Source organism: Trachurus trachurus (assembly GCF_905171665.1).
Source record: "Trachurus trachurus genome assembly, chromosome: 18".
Lineage (NCBI taxonomy): Eukaryota > Metazoa > Chordata > Actinopteri > Carangiformes > Carangidae > Trachurus > Trachurus trachurus.
The window spans coordinates 547,995-565,343 of record NC_139909.1 but is presented as its reverse complement, the minus strand read 5'-3'; the positions used below and the strand labels follow the sequence as shown (position 1 = coordinate 565,343).

The 17,349-nt window shown below is 45.0% G+C and overlaps 2 protein-coding genes across 9 annotated transcripts in view; both read right to left on the bottom strand.

Annotated features, from left to right (window-relative positions):
- Window positions 1-17,062, bottom strand: part of LOC311002161 (RLA class II histocompatibility antigen, DP alpha-1 chain-like) — a 105,870-nt gene extending 88,808 nt beyond the window's left edge. The window contains exons 1-4 of one of the 4 annotated variants that reach the window (XM_083993423.1): window positions 16,946-17,062; window positions 16,546-16,791; window positions 15,633-15,917; window positions 15,058-15,217 (exon numbers count right to left, since the gene is read on the bottom strand). In XM_083993423.1, the coding sequence (XP_083849549.1) occupies window positions 15,096-15,217; window positions 15,633-15,917; window positions 16,546-16,791; window positions 16,946-17,006 (714 nt within the window). In that variant the 5' untranslated portion in view covers window positions 17,007-17,062 and the 3' untranslated portion in view covers window positions 15,058-15,095. Of the gene's footprint in view, window positions 1-15,057; window positions 15,218-15,632; window positions 15,918-16,545; window positions 16,792-16,942 lie in introns of those variants that run through there. The other 3 variants (XM_083993420.1, XM_083993419.1, XM_083993421.1) reach the window with 3 other exon arrangements.
- LOC311002158 (H-2 class II histocompatibility antigen, I-E beta chain-like) overlaps window positions 1-17,349 on the bottom strand; it is a 110,211-nt gene that overhangs the window by 79,346 nt on the left and 13,516 nt on the right. Inside the window, exons 1-2 of one of the 5 annotated variants that reach the window (XM_083993411.1) lie at window positions 6,785-6,857; window positions 5,474-5,743 (exon numbers count right to left, since the gene is read on the bottom strand). The exons of the other annotated variants lie outside the window; for them this stretch is intronic. Coding sequence (XP_083849537.1) covers window positions 5,474-5,743; window positions 6,785-6,839 — 325 coding nt within the window. The 5' untranslated portion in view covers window positions 6,840-6,857. Of the gene's footprint in view, window positions 1-5,473; window positions 5,744-6,784; window positions 6,858-17,349 lie in introns of those variants that run through there. 5 annotated transcript variants of the gene reach the window in all.

Here is a 17,349-nt window from a genome sequence, read left to right as displayed (position 1 = left end):
ATGGTCTGGGAGACGCTGTGGAGAGGGGGGAAGCGGGTTACAGGTGCCGGCGCCGCTGCAGTAGACACACTGCACCTTGTTCTCTTCCTTTTTGAGTATGTAATGATCCCAAACTTTAGATTATCTCTGCCGTTTACGGACATCCCGACTCTCCGCCATCGCGCGCTAGTGGTGTGTTTCCTTAACAACGGTCCGTGTGGAACAATATCCCTGCGCGTCATAGGAATATAACGAAGCTTCGAGGCAGAGTTTTTGCCTCGAGCTATTTTTTGTAATCGAGTTAATCGAGTAACTTGATGAATCGTTTCAGCCCTAGCTGCTACCACTATCACCAAATAATGCTGGTGTAGTGACCAATATACCCTTCTCATTACCGGTAGTCCAGCACTTCACATATCTTGGGATAGAAATATATGCTTCTCTCGAATCTATTGTAAATGTAATGGTATGTGCAGTCACATTTCTGCCTCCTTAATTGACGTGAGTTGGTTGGCCTATGAGGTGGAGGAGTGAGGGCATATAGGGAAGCTCTAGCCCCCCCTCTCTTCCTCTTGCTCCCTGGCACTGAGCTCCACCCACTTCCTGGTTGCAGCCTTCCGCTTTCACACAGGTAAGGTGCATGGCTGCAGTGCTGCTGCTCATGTTTTGGCTCTCACTGGATGGTATTAATTTATTTTATTTGTGTTGTTAGCGGGTAGTTGTGGCCGCGGTTAGTGTCCCCGTTCCAGTACGCAACTGTGACTGGAGGACTAAGGTGTGTACTCGCAGCATCTCTTGTGTTTTGAGTCATTAGTGGCGTCAGCTGATTGGCAACCTGTTGATTTTCCCTGTAGCTTCCGGACGCTCCACCCGCGGACCTGAGATGCTCCATCCTCCACGGAGCAGTACATTCTCCCTCCTTGGTTGGTCACAATGACGCCTGCAAAATAATCTACTACTGCTTGGACACATTAAAGATAAGTAGCCTGGGATCACTGCTGCTTCGCCGGGCCTCGAGTCGAGCCGCGACTCAGTGAAGACTGTAAACTGATTGTCTGACTTTTTAATTGTTGTCGGCGGAGTTCACCGCTGCTCAACGCTGCGCCTCGGCGCATTCTCTGCTCGCCACAGACTGTGACACCTGCAACCTGCAGATGCTCCCTCTGCCCCGTCCTCCGCTATGGGCAGAGCGGCCGTACCATGTGTGTGTGTGTGATGATGGGGCCCAGGTGAACCATCAGATTTAGAAATTATGTTTATTGTTTTCTTTATTCTCCTTGGTTTAGTATTTGTTTCATGATTAATTAATTAAGAAATAATTTATCTCTAGCCAGAGGTTATTTTCTTTGGTTACTTTTTGGTTTCTTCGTTTCATTTGGTTTTGGTTAAGCACCAATAATGTATTGGGCTAATCTGTGTTTTTCCCTTAACCTGGTTAATTTTGTATTAAGATAAATTGTTTCTATTTTTTTGTTTGTCTTGGAAACTGTTATATTAATTGTTTATTTGATTGTGTTTATTGTTTATGGTGGTTCCCTTATTAATTGCCCCCTTTTTGTTTCCTGTTCGTAGCATCTGAGAGCCAGCGGTGGAGGTGGTGTCCTTGGGTGATGGTTTCCCTCTGCGTGCTGTGTGACACCTTTTTGGTTTGTTTTCTCTACACATTATAGTCTTGAGTTGTTTCACTTCAGTTGTTTGTGTGAATGGGGTGCTCTTTAATTTGAAGGATTTCCTTCCCCTCCTACCCCTCCCTGCTGTGTCTTCTCATCGTTACAGGAACTAGTTATTCCCCTATTCCCCCCCTTATACTTTTAAACTTGCAATATTTGGATATCTGTTGTGAAAATAAAATCAATTGTTATAATTTATTGAACCACGTCTCCTGCGATTTTGAGTTACGTACCTGTGTGTCCTTTTTGTTTTGTTGATTATACTTGAATTTCACTTTAAAGGTCCTGGGGTGAAACCCCCCAGGTGGCGTTGTCGGTTTAAGTTACAGAAATTATATATTTGAGTAAATTCCCTTTATTAATTTAATTATTATTTTTGGTCCACCCTCCCTCGTACCTCCACATAAAGAACAACTTCATGCGTGTCTTTAAGAAAATCGTATGATTTGGACAGATGGAAGACTCTACCAAATTCATTGCAGGCTCATATAGCTATTATCAAGATGAATGTGCTACCGAGAATTAATTTTGTAAGTTCTATGATACCGCTTGCTCCCCCAGCGGGAAGCTGGGAAAAATTACACATCAACAGATTTATCTGGAGGGGCAAGAGGCCTCGTCTGAAAACTCCAACCATCCAGCAAAATAGACGGGACGGAGGGTTGTCTTTGCCCAACTTAAAATTTTACTCTTGGGCTTTTACCCTTTGTTCACTTACTGTTTGGTTTAATCCCACAGCTAATAGTTCATGGCGCCCATTAGAAGAAAATATAGTGCATCCTTGGTCTCTCAGAGATGTCCTTTTATCTAACTTACCAACCAAAATGTGCAAGTCAAAATTTGGCCCCATTATATTTCACTTGATCTCAACCTGGCGTTGTGTGGAAAAGCTATGTAACATTACAACACAATGGCATTCAAACACCCCAATTTTTAATAATTTTAATCTACGAATTGGGGGTAAACTAGGGATGTGAAGATTCACCGATTCATATCGGTGGTCCGATATAAACGTGTGCGATGCGACTGCACCGGTAGATTCAGGGTACATCGGACATAATTTATGGTTGCATTTGCGATGAATCTCTTCTAGCCTTCTACATCGGTAAACCCCATGGTTAAATCGATCATTTCATTTCCGAGGCAACCTGAACGTGTAACGGATGTGCACTCACTCCACCCATAAAAGACGTGCTAACCAACCCGCCAAGTGGTTGTCAACCTCTTGGCGAAGAGGTTAGCATCGTCGCCTCCAGTGCGGGAGGTCGTGGGATCGAACCCCACCTAGGGCAGGCCGTGAGAAACACAACGTAGAGGGCCAGATCGACATCGGCTACAGTGGTGCCGTGACCCGGATGCCCTGGGTGGAGTGAGTTCAGCGGCGGTGAGTGTAACGGATGTGCACTCACTCCACCCATAAAATACGTGCTAACCAACTTGCCAAGCGGTTGTCAACCTCTTGGCGAAGAGGTTAGCATCGTTGCCTCTGGTGCGGGAGGTCGTGGGATCGAATCCCACCTAGGGCAGGCCGTGAGAGGGCCAGATCGACATCGGCTACAAACGCACCAGCGTGGAAGCCGTGCCTGTGCGCAGCCTCCTGCCCCTGACAGGTAACAGCAGCAGCCACCAAGAACAGTAAACAGTCCGAGTGAAGCGGCAGGTCAATACTCAGCTGTCCCCTAACTAGGAGGAGCAGGGCCGTGGTAGCGGCTCTGGTTGTAGTGAGCTGGGAAGCGGTGGTAGCCGCGGATGCTAACCGCTAGTTAGCGGTAGCGGTTAGCATCCGGATAACTAGCTGGGCTAGTAGTCCTCCTCCTCTTGGAGATGACTCTGCTGCACGGAGCTTCACCTGAGCTCTGTCACTGGCTGGAGAGGAAACACAGACTCTCCACCCAGAAATGTCCTGTGCACAACGAAACATCTGTGACTTGTCTCTTTTATGTTGTTTTGTGAAGCACTTTGTAAACTTGTGTTTTTAAAGGTGCTATATAGCCCTAAATAAAGTTATTATTATAACATAGCAAAAGACCAAAATGCAGAGGTGCCACCACACAAGACTAGCCCATATGATTAAGCTGGATTTCATTTCTACCATTTATTTCCTCTAGATTGTACCTTTCAAATATGATTTACTGTAAAAAATTAACCAAACATAGGCTACATCCCTCAAATTGATACAGAGAGTAAAGCAGAATTGTGATATTGAGGTAATAAACCTGATGTGGGAAGAAACTCTCATATCACAACTGTATCAAACATCATATCGAACCGAATCTCTTTGTAATTAAGTCATATCGTTATCAAATCGCATTTGAATCGCATCGTATCGTGAACAGGAGTGAATCGTATCACATCGTATCGACGGGAGCTTCAGTGTATCGTTAATGTATCGTATCGGTGGCAGCGTATCGAGATGCGTATCGAATCGGCCTCAGTGGTGGAGATATACTACAACCCTAGGGTAAACCCATCCAATTCCCACAATGGGGAGATCGGGGGATTCATCTCCTTAGTGATATCTATGATGGAAATGGCCTGTGCACATTTCAACATATTAAATCTAGTTTTAATTTACAGAACACGTCTTTCTTTTTTTACTTACAGACTAGAGCTACACTTAAGGCACAAGGACTACCAAGTGATGCTAAGTTATTTGAACATCCCTTGACTGAGCTAATAGATAAATTAAAAACAAGGGGTGTAGTCTCTGCTATTTATCAATATATTTTAAAGAAATCATATAATCCTTTAAGTTTAGATGCAGTATGGGGTAGGGACATAACAGATTGGGATCCAAACTTTGACTGGAAAGATGTATGGACTAATGTTATCTCATCTTCCAGGAATCCAGATCACCAAGCTATTCATTATCAATTTGTACATATAATTTATCTTACACCCTGCAAGCTCCACCGTATGAAGATCCTGGACAGCTCTTTATGTACTTTATGCTCACAGAATAAGCCAGGAACTTTCATACATATGGTCTGGGAATGCAAACCTGTCATCGAATTTTGGCAGCAGGTTGCAGCTGCATTGTCTTCTTTAACAGCTCAAAATATAACAGCAAACCCTCAAACGCTTATATTAAACAACTTATACACAATTAATTTATTACAGTGTCAAAAAAAAAATTACTTGCTGGCTTAACAGCAGCAAAAAAGATCATTGCAATGAGATGGAAACCACCGCACACGCTTAACATCTCTCATTGGTATTTGACTTTTCTTGATATTATTTATTTGGAAATATCTACAGCCCGAATCAATAATGCAAAGCAACAAAATATCTCATCTTGGCACATGGCAGCAGATCAAATCAAATCCAGACTTGCAAGAAGTACTTAAAACGAACACCATGTATTGCAGTTTCCCTGTCCTGTTCTTATTCTTATTAATCCTGCCTGAATTTTTGTTTATTTACGTTTGTTTATTTAGTTATTTGTTTATCTCTAATTACTACTATTATTTTTTATTGTTTTCCTTCTGTTATGATTTCTGTCCATTAAATGGTTAAGGTCCGAAGGGTGGGTGGGGGGTATATGTAAGTATGTGTTGTAATGCTTATTTGACATAACTGTTGACCTCACTACTGCAAATGAAAAATATAAAATATAAATGAAAACATTTGATCACAAAAAGAAAGAAAAGAAAAAGATGGATCAATAAAAAAGTAAGGTCTCAATGAGGATCAATAACTGATTGATTGTTAAATGAGAAATGATTGAGCTGTAACGTGATGATGTCACTAACACACTGAGCCGTAACGTGATGATGTCACAAACACACTGAGCCGTAACGTGATGATGTCACAAACACACTCACCTGACTTAGTCAGAACTCTGCTGTAGTAAAGGGCATCGTTGTGCAGACAGTATCTCTCCCTGTTAGTTCTCCTCTGAACCACTTCTGGACCTTTGTTCCAGCGTTCAGCGTTCCTCACTCCGTACTCAGTGTATCCTACGAACTTGTCCACTCTGCTGTCCCACCTGATGAACTCCAGTTTGTTGTAGTAGTGAGAGTAGATGTAGGTGACACCGCTCAGATCAGTGGAGTTAAAGTCACAACGATTCACTGTATAATGCATAAATCCATCTGTGGAGCAGAGTCAGAGAGTTATCACTGTGTTCATCTGGGATCAGAGTATTGATCAGTATAGTGTCTAGATGTGTTGATAGATCAGAGTATTGATCAGTATAGTGTCTAGATGTGTGTTTAGATCAGAGTATTGATCAGTATAGTGTCTAGATGTGTTTAGATCAGAGTATTGATCAGTATAGTGTCTAGATGTGTGTTTAGATCAGAGTATTGATCAGTGTAGTGTCTAGATGTGTTGATAGATCAGAGTATTGATCGGTATAGTGTCTAGATGTGTCGATAGATCAGAGTATTGATCGGTATAGTGTCTAGATGTGTCGATAGATCAGAGTATTGATCGGTATAGTGTCTAGATGTGTTGATAGATCAGAGTATTGATCAGTATAGTGTCTAGATGTGTTTAGATCAGAGTATTGATCAGTATAGTGTCTAGATGTGTTGATAGATCAGAGTATTGATCAGTATAGTGTCTAGATGTGTTGATAGATCAGAGTATTGATCAGTATAGTGTCTAGATGTGTTGATAGATCAGAGTATTGATCGGTATAGTGTCTAGATGTGTTGATAGATCAGAGTATTGATCAGTATAGTGTCTAGATGTGTTGATAGATCAGAGTATTGATCAGTATAGTGTCTAGATGTGTTGATAGATCAGAGTATTGATCAGTATAGTGTCTAGATGTGTTGATAGATCAGAGTATTGATCAGTATAGTGTCTAGATGTGTTGATAGATCAGAGTATTGATCAGTATAGTGTCTAGATGTGTTGATAGATCAGAGTATTGATCGGTATAGTGTCTAGATGTGTTGATAGATCAGAGTATTGATCAGTATAGTGTCTAGATGTGATGATAGATCAGAGTATTGATTGGTATAGTGTCTAGATGTGTGTTTAGATCAGAGTATTGATCAGTATAGTGTCTAGATGTGTTGATAGATCAGAGTATTGATTGGTATAGTGTCTAGATGTGTTGATAGATCAGAGTATTGATCGGTATAGTGTCTAGATGTGTTGATAGATCAGAGTATTGATCCTACCTGCTGTGGAGACGGCGCTGAGGAGCAGGACGAGGCTCAGACAGGTTGAATCCATGTTCGTGTGTTGACCAACACTGACTCTGTCTGACTGAGAGCTGCTGGAAAAAGACCAGGGCGGAGTCACATGACCTGAGTGTCACCTGTTACCAGGCAGACAACTCTGGCCCTGCTCTGCTGCTGCTGGGACACTGAGACACACACACACACACACACACACACACACACACACACACACACACACACACACACACACACACACACACACACACACACACACACACACACACACACCAGTGGAGGCTGGTCCATAGAGGCAGAGGAGGTTGGTCCTGCTCTATTTTTTTTTAGAGGCAAGAGGAAGATCAACATATTTTTAATAAAGAGTAACTGGTTGAAATAAACCTTTACGAAATCATTTATAATATATTTTCAATCTCTTTTATGGAAGAAAATCCTCTAAATCCACTTAAAACAGCTCAACAGCGCCGCCTGCAGGCGGAGGAGACAGAATAGTCTGTGTGAGGAGCAGGGAGCAGGAAGGTGGGGGCTTAGGGGAGGACGGAGGGCTTCTGTCCTCCTCTAGACACCTGGGGGCGGGGTCTCCTTCCATTCACTCAATGCATTTAGGATTTTTTCATGCTGATCTGTGATTGGCTAAGACGCGTAAAATGACGCGCTAAGGGAGGACGTCCTCTCTTACCAATCAGTAACCAGAACACAAGATTGACATCAGGTTGGTCCAATGACAGTTCCCCAACCCCCCTTGGTTACTGTTGCTATGTGCACCAAACTTTCACTCCCAGCCCTGCTGCTCCTAGCACAAGAAATACGGAGTTTTTCATCGTTTTGAAAGGAAATATCAGCAGATTTCTGGATAAACTGTTGGGAGATATCAGAAAGAAGTAGTCAGAGAGATTGTTCATAGTTTTCAGATACGTGACCTGGGCAGCTGGAGGGTAAACAAAGACACTACAGGACTTCTCCACCATATGTCAGCTCAGGTAAAAGCCAAATATGTATGTAATTTGCTTTGTTATTAATAATTACAGATTTTCATGGTTTTTGTTTTTCCTTTTTAAATCAGAGGGTGTGAAATCCCCACTGTGGCATTTACAGGTGTTAAACACTGGCCTGCTTTTTTTTTTTTTTTTTACATCCCACATCCATGATAAAGGCTCTGTCTTTTCCATTAGGCCTGTATTAATCTGAAAACAGTGAGATTTAATAAAATTATCTTGTTTTTAAGAAATCTTGTAAGACATGAAGCTAAGCGAAAGTTCAGACAGGAAGACTATCTCTTTAAGCACGCCTCAAAGCCCTTTCCCTGTTTTCCTGTTATCCTCTCGCTCCACCCTCATTCTCATAATTGAGCCAATCACAGTCTTCCATCCTCTTTCCCTTCCACCAATCAGTCATTAGCGTCAAATTAAAAAATTCTCTCTCTCCTGTCATCCAGCCGTCATTCCTGCAAAACTCTCAGCCATTGCTCATTGCTTTATGGCGTTTGCTATTGTTCCTCTGCGCCCGTTTGCCCACCTGAGGATGCCGGTTACGATTCCGGTCCTTTTGAGGGTTAACCGAGCGGCGATATTTTAAGCACAGTCTCCAACAGACAACAGTCCCAGGAAAAGGAGAGCGTCTTCATTCAGTTTCCCACGTCTCCCACCCGAGGTCCGCGCCGCCGCCGCCGCCGCTCCTCCGTCTCAATGGCCCCGCTGCTGCGCTGCTGCTGCCACTGCTTCTCCTCCTCCGGCGCCGTCTCAACGGCTCCGCTGCTGCCGCTGCTTCTCCTCCTCCGGCGCCGTCTCAACGGCTCCGCTGCTGCCGCTGCTTCTCCTCCTCCGGTCGCTGCTGCCACGGCCCCCCGCTGCTGCTGCTCCTCTGGCCGCCGCCTTCACCTGCAGCCCCGGCCGCTCCATGCTTCCCCAGGATGCCCCGCCACCACGCATTCAGTCACTGGTGAGATCGATCCAAGCTATCGTGTCCAGTCTTGCATATCGGTATTCTTGATGTTGCATTCACGTGAAATCGGGCAGGCGTCAACAGACGCTGCATGTAACAGGTAACAAGTGGTCCGCCAGCACAAGGCATAACAATACAGGCGTGACAATATGTCGTCAGGGGGATGTCGCATTGTTTACCTGACCCATGTTTTACCGACATCTGGTTGGTTTGCGACGGCGTAATTCAGGTGTCTGACAGCACCTGAATGCAACATCAGTGCCTCCGTCCTTCCTCATACTACACAGAGGTAACAGTAACAGGCGCCACCTGAGCGTCCTTTCTTTTCTTTTTGTAACGCCAGCTCCTCGATCAGAGAGGCTAGGGCTCCGCAAAACTCCAGTTACAAGTAAAAAGAAAAAAAAAAAAAAAAAAACGGCTATTAAAGAGACAGATTTATCTTCTGTCTCACTCAAGATTTATCCACTCTTGGTACCGAGGTCACAAGCAGTCGTCAACATCATTAACAAAGGGCACTCATCATGCAGTGCAATCAAGCCCTTCATTGCACCTGGTTAACGGTAACACAATTCATCATCTCAGCTCGTCTCATGCCAGGTCACTCCATCACCATTGTTGGTCTTGTTTTTATTTTTCATTTCATTCAGAGTCATTGTTCCTCCCCTGAACGCTATAGCCCTTTAGCTGGTAATGCTCCACTCGATATCATTTAAGGTTTTATATGAGGAAGTTCTAGCTCTGCACTCGCTGCTCAAAGATCTCGGAACAGTATTATCTCGGTAAATCATGCATATCTCTGGTGGTGGTATCTCAAGTTTTGCATCTACCTGCATTAGCATATTCCCTATTCAGGGCCGTTGCTAGGAATTTTGGGCCCCTTGAAAGAATACTAAAGTGGGCCCCTGCATGGCGGTCATTTGCATGGCCTTTATCAGAATCATTCAATCAGAGCTCAGCCATTTGCATGGCCTTTATCAGCATCATTCAATCAGAGCTCAGCCATTTGCATGGCGGTCATTTGCATGGCCTTTATCAGCATCATTCAATCAGAGCTCAGCCATTTGCATGGCCTTTATCAGCATCATTCAATCAGAGCTCAGCCATTTGCATGGCGGTCATTTGCATGGCCTTTATCAGTTTCATTTAATCAGAGCTCAGCCATTTGCATGGCGGTCATTTGCATGGCCTTTATCAGCATCATTTCATCAGAGCTCAGCCATTTGCATGACGGTCATTTGCATGGCCTTTATCAGTTTCATTTAATCAGAGCTCAGCCATTTGCATGGCGGTCATTTGCATGGCCTTTATCAGCATCATTTCATCAGAGCTCAGCCATTTGCATGACGGTCATTTGCATGGCCTTAATCAGTTTCATTTAATCAGAGCTCAGCCATTTGCATGGCGGTCATTTGCATGGCCTTTATCAGCATCATTTCATCAGAGCTCAGCCATTTGCATGGCCTTTATCAGTTTCATTTAATCAGAGCTCACCCATTTGCAAGGCGGTCATTTGCATGGCCTTTATCAGCATCATTTCATCAGAGCTCAGCCATTTGCATGACGGTCATTTGCATGGCCTTAATCAGTTTCATTTAATCAGAGCTCAGCCATTTGCATGGCGGTCATTTGCATGGCCTTTATCAGTTTCATTTAATCAGAGCTCAGCCATTTGCATGGCGGTCATTTGCATGGCCTTTATCAGTTTCATTTAATCAGAGCTCAGCCATTGCACGGCGGTCATTTGCATGGCCTTTCTCAGCATCAGCATCATTTCCGCTGTATAACTCAGCCATTGAGTACTTAGTTTTCTATTGTCTCCGTATTCCCTCTGCATGTTATGTTGGTATGTATTGTATTTTGTATTCAGCTGCAATCAGAAGTTCTCCGTATTCCTGGGTTTAATTATGTTATATAGTCTCATCTTTGCTGTCTTTGTTTTCCCAGTAGATTTGATGCTCTTTAACCAAGTATGGTATACTTTATTTTGGGGGGAGTCTTCCTCAGTGCAAGTTTCCCATCATTAGATCAGTTAGATTCGCTGAAGAGAATTTGTAAATGTTCCCCTCAAGCGCACGACAACAGGTGCCTATCACTCTGTATATTCTGCATGTTATATCCATCCCTTGCAAGGGCGTTTCTCAAACCTAGATAATCGCATCATCATCATCATCATCTGCATCTTCTATTAGCTCGTCACGGGTTCCCGAGTATAAGAAAAACCTGGTTCACGCATTTATGGAAACATCTCACGCAGGGCAATCTCTCAATCATCAGTATTAAGGCTAGTCTTTCGGACAGGAGCTGCCACTTTAGCTGCCGCCTGCTTCACTCCAGCAAATGGGGCGTTGGTCGTCAGCAGCCTATTCATCCTACATTCGTCAAGACTCCACCTCCACCCTGGTTGCTCAAAAATCTCTGAAACCTTATCTGCCCATTAAGCATGCATATCTCTATGGTCTATCTATGGTGGTGGTATCTCAATCTGGTTACTTTCCAGCACTTGGTTCTCTCTGCATAACACATAATTTCCCCCTCTCCTCAGCATAGCATTGCAATCTCTCTTCTCTCTCTACTCCATAGCATCGCCGTTTTCTCACATCACTCTACCCTCTCCACTATATAGCTTCGCAGTCTCTTGCATCTCTCTAACTTCTCTGATGCATACCATCACAGCCTCTCTTCCCTCTCCGCTGCATGGCATTGCAGTCTCTCTTCCCTCTCTGCTGCATAACATCGCATTCTCTCTTCCTTCTCCGCTGCATGGCATTGCAGTCTCTCTTCTCTCACGCTGCACGGCATCGTAGTCTCTCTTGCCTCTCTGCTGCATGGCATTGCAGTCTCTCTTCCCTCACGCTGCACGGCATCGCAGTCTCTCTTCCCTCTCTGCTGCATAGCATTGCAGTCTCTCTTCCCTCACGCTGCACGGCATCGCAGTCTCTCTTCCCTCTCCGCTGCATGGCATTGCAGTCTCTCTTCCCGCTCCGCTGCATGGCATTGCAGTCTCTTTTCCCTCACACTGCACGGCATCACAGTCTCTCTTCTCTCTCCGCCGCATGGCATTGCAGTCTCTCTTCCCTCTCCGCTGCATAGCATTGCAGTCTCTCACATCCGTCTAACTTCTTTGCTGCATAGCATTGCAGCTTCCTTTCTGTTGTATAGCATTACAGCAGTCTTGCATCTCTCTGCATAACCTCCTGCCTCATTCTACCATCTACACTGCATAGCATTGAGTCTCATGCATCTCACTTTGTCTTCACGGTTGCCTCTGCATCTATACTCACATTCTCTTATGCTCTTCAAGATATCTTGTTGCTCAATCTCAACTCTCTGGGTTTAGCTCATGCTACGAATCTCTACTATGTTGTATTGTGCTTTCTTTGTAGATCAAATCCTTCAACCAGGTAAGGTATACCTTATTTTTGGGGGGGATATAACTACTTCAGATGCAAGCTTCTCATCCCCAGATCAGTTTACTCAGCTGGTCTACACCCGTGGTCTAAGCGCCAAAGTCTATTTTGTGCACAATAAATGTAATTTCATCTTCATCCTCAAACCTGGCTCTCTTGTCGTAAATGGTCTATCCTGATTGAAATGAAGCTAAGCGAAAGTTCAGACAGGAAGACTATCTCTTTAAGCACGCCTCAAAGCCCTTTCCCTGTTTTCCTGCTATCCTCTCGCTCCACCCTCATTCTCATAATTCAGCCAATCACAGTCTGCCATCCTCTTTCCCTTCCACCAATCAGTCATTAGCGTCAAATTTAAAAGTTCTCTCTCTCCTGTCATCCAGCTGTCATTCCTGCAAAACTCTCAGCCCACCTCCACCCCGGCACCACCTCCATCAACATACAGACTGTCTTAAACCTGGATCTTCAACCGAGAAGTTCCCTCATCAGGCGACCTCAAGCTTCCCTACCACCACCAGTGTCTAGGCCCGGGGGGGGATATAACTACTTCAGATGCAAGCTTCTCATCCCCAGATCAGTTTACTCAGCTGGTCTACACCCGTGGTCTAAGCGCCAAAGTCTATTTTGTGCACAATAAATGTAATTTCATCTTCATCCTCAAACCTGGCTCTCTTGTCGTAAATGGTCTATCCTGATTGAAATTGTTTTACTGTTTAATTTTCATTGAATATAAGAAAGTAAGTAGTCAACTAATATAAAATAACATGACGCCGTGGACTGGTGTTTCTCCTGTCCTCCCCAATTTTTTCAGTCACCAGCCGCCACTGACACATACACACACACACACACACACACACACACACACACACACACACACACACACACACACACACACACACACACACACACACAGACTGAGAGAGAGTTTGGTCTGTGACTCAACTACAGACCAGGGTTAGTCTACCTCTGACCTCTGACCCCTCCTCTCCTCACCTGTGTATCAGTCCTGTCTCTCCCCTTTCAGCTTTTGGCATAGCCTCCAGCTGAGTGATGCCCTGATTACTGGTTCAACTCCCGACCAAGACTATCCTTTGTGCCTGTCTCTCTCCCTGCTCTCCTGTCTCTCTACACTGTCCTTTCAAATAAAGGCAAAACGCCCAAAATATATATCATTGTGTTCTGCACAATGACGATAGTCTTATCTGATCAATAAATGTTCACAAGAAGCGACTCATAGGCACCAAGAACCACACAGACTGATCTATAGACACAAGAAGACACTTATTGATTGTTGTGTCTCTGACTGTGACTTGTATCAATACTTCAGTTATGATGATTCATCAGTGGACAAAGGCATCAGATACGCTGGGGACATTGGGGACATGTCTTCACCACTATTTGTCATGAACAATTTTATCCCCACCACCAAATTAACTTAAAATTTGCCTAATGAAAAATTAAGAAAAACGATGGTAATGAACAGAATAGGCAGTCAGCCGAACTGCCTAAACAACACTGCATATAGCTTGCAAGTCACAAGTTTGTCTGTTTGGAGCAGCTGCTGACAGATGTGCAGCTGACAGTGACAGTTTCCTCATCACTAAACCTGAGCCACCGTCCAATACTCCCTCTTTAACATTGTGATGTTTGTTATTGATCAGTTTATTGATCCACTTGATCAATAATCTGATCACTAACAAACCGACAGGTTGATTCTGATTAATTACTGTTTATAGGTGTAACTGTAACTGCTCTGATAAACTCAGTCTGTGATTGGTTGACCACGTGTCACAGGGTTATGATGTCACACACACACACACACAAAGATCGTACTTTTACTTTGAAAGTTTATTGCAGCTGATCAGACAGAACATCTGGATTAGAGGTTTAATGATGAAGATGATGAAGATGATGATGTCCATCAGGTCATATACAGGTGATCACAGGAGGAGAGCAGGTTAAAGCTCCAGTTGGTAAGTTGATGGAAGTGAAAGTAAACTACGCGACTTGGTCAGAAATTTCAAGACAATAGAGCTCCGGACCCCACGTGACCTCCAGCGTTCGAGACGCCATTTTGGCAGTACGACGAAGGAGGAACAGGACGTCCTAGACCTGCAGTATCCGGACACAGCTACCTGATCAACTACTCTACAAGCATACAAAAGCTGGCTTTTTGCTCTTTGTGCTCCACAAAATGACACAAACAGGAAAGACGGTGACAAAAAGAAAAGAAAGAGGCAAACACATACAAGATGTGAGTCTCCTTCGCCTCCAGCCTTTCCAAGCTGACCCAGAGCCAGTCGCGGCGCACCGCCGCATCCGCCGCATCCGCCTCGGGCTGATCAGCACCGGGGAGAGCTCCCGGCCGGCACCCCATAGCACCCCGGACAGCTACGAGCTAACGTTAGCCATGCTACACTGCATTAACTGGGATGATACGACACTTACCCCTCTAGTGAGGATACAGCTGGTTTTTGCTGGTAGATTCCACAGTTGGACGTTCATCACAAAGCCAGACTGCGTCCATGTGTAACCCTCCAGGCTTGTGTATGCTTTTAGAGCAGGCCAATGCAAAGTTGATCAGGTAGCGTGACAGAGGTGAAAAGAGGGAGCTGACGGTGTATCGTCTTGAAATGTTCGACCAAGTCGCAGACTTTACTTTCACTTTAGTCATTTTACTACGACATGTAGGAGCTGTGATTGGCTGCTCTTCCTGCTCCCTCTACCTGACTGGTGGAGAATCGTTGATCGCGGTGGATTTTGGCAAATACGATTCCAGGCTGTAGGTGGAGCCGGATTTTGTCCTAAATTACCCATTTAATGTCTGACCATCAACATATAGTGACAGTTCCAGCAAATATGACTGAATAATTGTTACCAACTGAAGCTTTAAAGCTGACAGGACAATATACAGGGACAGCAATGACATCATCAGCCACAGCCAATCAGCTGCACTCGTTCCCTTTGATGAGGAAGAAGGTTCCAGCAGCCACGCCCAGCAGACCCACGGTCAGACCCAGTCCACAGAAGACAGCTGGTCCAACAGCTGGCTGCTGCACCTCCACATCTGGAGACACAGAGAGAGACATGTTAGAGACACACACAGCTGGCTGCTGCACCTCCACATCTGGAGACACAGAGAGAGACATGTTAGAGACACACACAGCTGGCTGCTGCACCTCCACATCTGGAGACACAGAGAGAGACATGTTAGAGACACACACAGCTGGCTGCTGCACCTCCACATCTGGAGACACAGAGAGAGACATGTTAGAGACACAGCTGGCTGCTGCACCTCCACATCTGGAGACACAGAGAGACATGTTAGAGACACACACAGCTGGCTGCTGCACCTCCACATCTGGAGACACAGAGAGAGACATGTTAGAGACACACACAGCTGGCTGCTGCACCTCCACATCTGGAGACAGAGAGAGAGACATGTTAGAGACACATCTGGAGACAGACAGACAGAGCCTCACCCCAGAAGCGGGTCAGCGGTTGGTCCAGAGCCAGATGTGTGACGGTGCAGCCGTACGTGTCTCCCAGCTGTGGGACGACGTCCAGCCTGGACGTCTGTCTGAAGGAACCGTCATCGTTGGGATACGGAACGTTGATGCTGGATCCTTCAGTCACGTTCTGTCCGTTCTTGGTCCAGTGGACGAGGACAGGAGCAGGAAAGAAGCCGGTCACATGACACAGCAGAGTGTTCTTCTGGCCCAGCTCCACATCGTCTCTGCTGTAGACAACTGGACCGGACGGAGGATCTGAGACACAGAGACACAGAGACTCAGAGACTCAGAGACTCAGAGACACAGAGACACAGAGACAACACCAGCTGTCCAGATGTGTCGTCATAGTAACACAGCTGGACACAGGTGTTATTTTTGTGTGTTGCCATAGAGACAGGAAGTGGGCGTGTCCTTCTCTGTCATATGTAAATGAAGCTTCCTAAAGATCAATAAGCTGATCGACTGAATCAATAATCATGAACTGATGATTTCTACATATCCACCTTTTTTTCCACCTTCAAAAATGTAAGCCGATTTTGCCCTTCCGGTGGAATTTTATGTTCACGTTTACATGGTTTCGGTAGTCGCGGTAAATGCATGTTTTGTTTAGTTTTTTCAATGAAAATCTGTCAAACACATGTTCACAGCAGCTTTTAAAAATGGATATCACACAAATTGACTTCCATGTTTGAAGCCAGCGTTAATAGATCCATGCGTTTACCTACCGCAACTATGACAACGACTGAAATCATGGGAGCGTAAACGTACAATTCCACCCGAAGTGCAAAACCGGCTTCCGGTTTTGACCATTGATGACGTTCGGAATAATGTGGATGAACAAGCTCATTAACTGAAGTGACTCAGAAATGAGATCAGACTTTACCATTGGTCAGTGGAATGTCCTTCATACCGACACGACTGTTCTTCAGGTTTGATCTGCAGATCTGTTGATTGGTCACAGCTTGGTCATAATTGTCTGGGAAGTTGATATGATCCATGAAACTGGGCTGAGGCTCCTCCCCCTTCTGATTGACGAAGTCTGCAACCCAGACTTCTTCTCCATCCACAGACTCCATGTTTTCTCCATCAGAGTCTGAACATCCATTGATAAGAAGTTCCACATGGACACCTGGACAGACAAGACCTGGGTCACTGACCGTCTGGAGTTACAACTGTCAGTAGTTGTCTAAGTAGTTGTCTCAGTAGTTGTCTGAGTGTCAGTAGTCGTGTCAGTAGCTGTCAGTAGTTGTCAGTAGTCGTGTCAGTAGCTGTGGACTCACCACCGTCAGCACAGACACAGACGACACAGCCGAGGAAGAGGAGCAGCTCCGACACCTTCATCATGGTCTTCGTCAGTAGTTCACTGACACAGTCTGAGCGTCTGTTGGCCTGAGAGACGACTGACAGCAACTGACAGCGAGTCCGGCAGCAGCTCGGTCTTAGAGTCCCAGCAGCCAATCACAGAGCAGAGAGCCGGTGATGTCATCAGTGTCCGGGTAGAGGAGGCAGCAGCTGAAGAGAAACTTTCTGCGGTTTATTATCATCACTGGGACTCGTTTTAAACACTAAAATGTTGACACACAACTGTTCATCTCAACTTTGGAGTTTGCAGTTTAATTTCCTATCCATAGTTTGTTCCATTTCCTTTTGAACCCCCTCCCAAAATACCTGTATATTCAGACCAGCC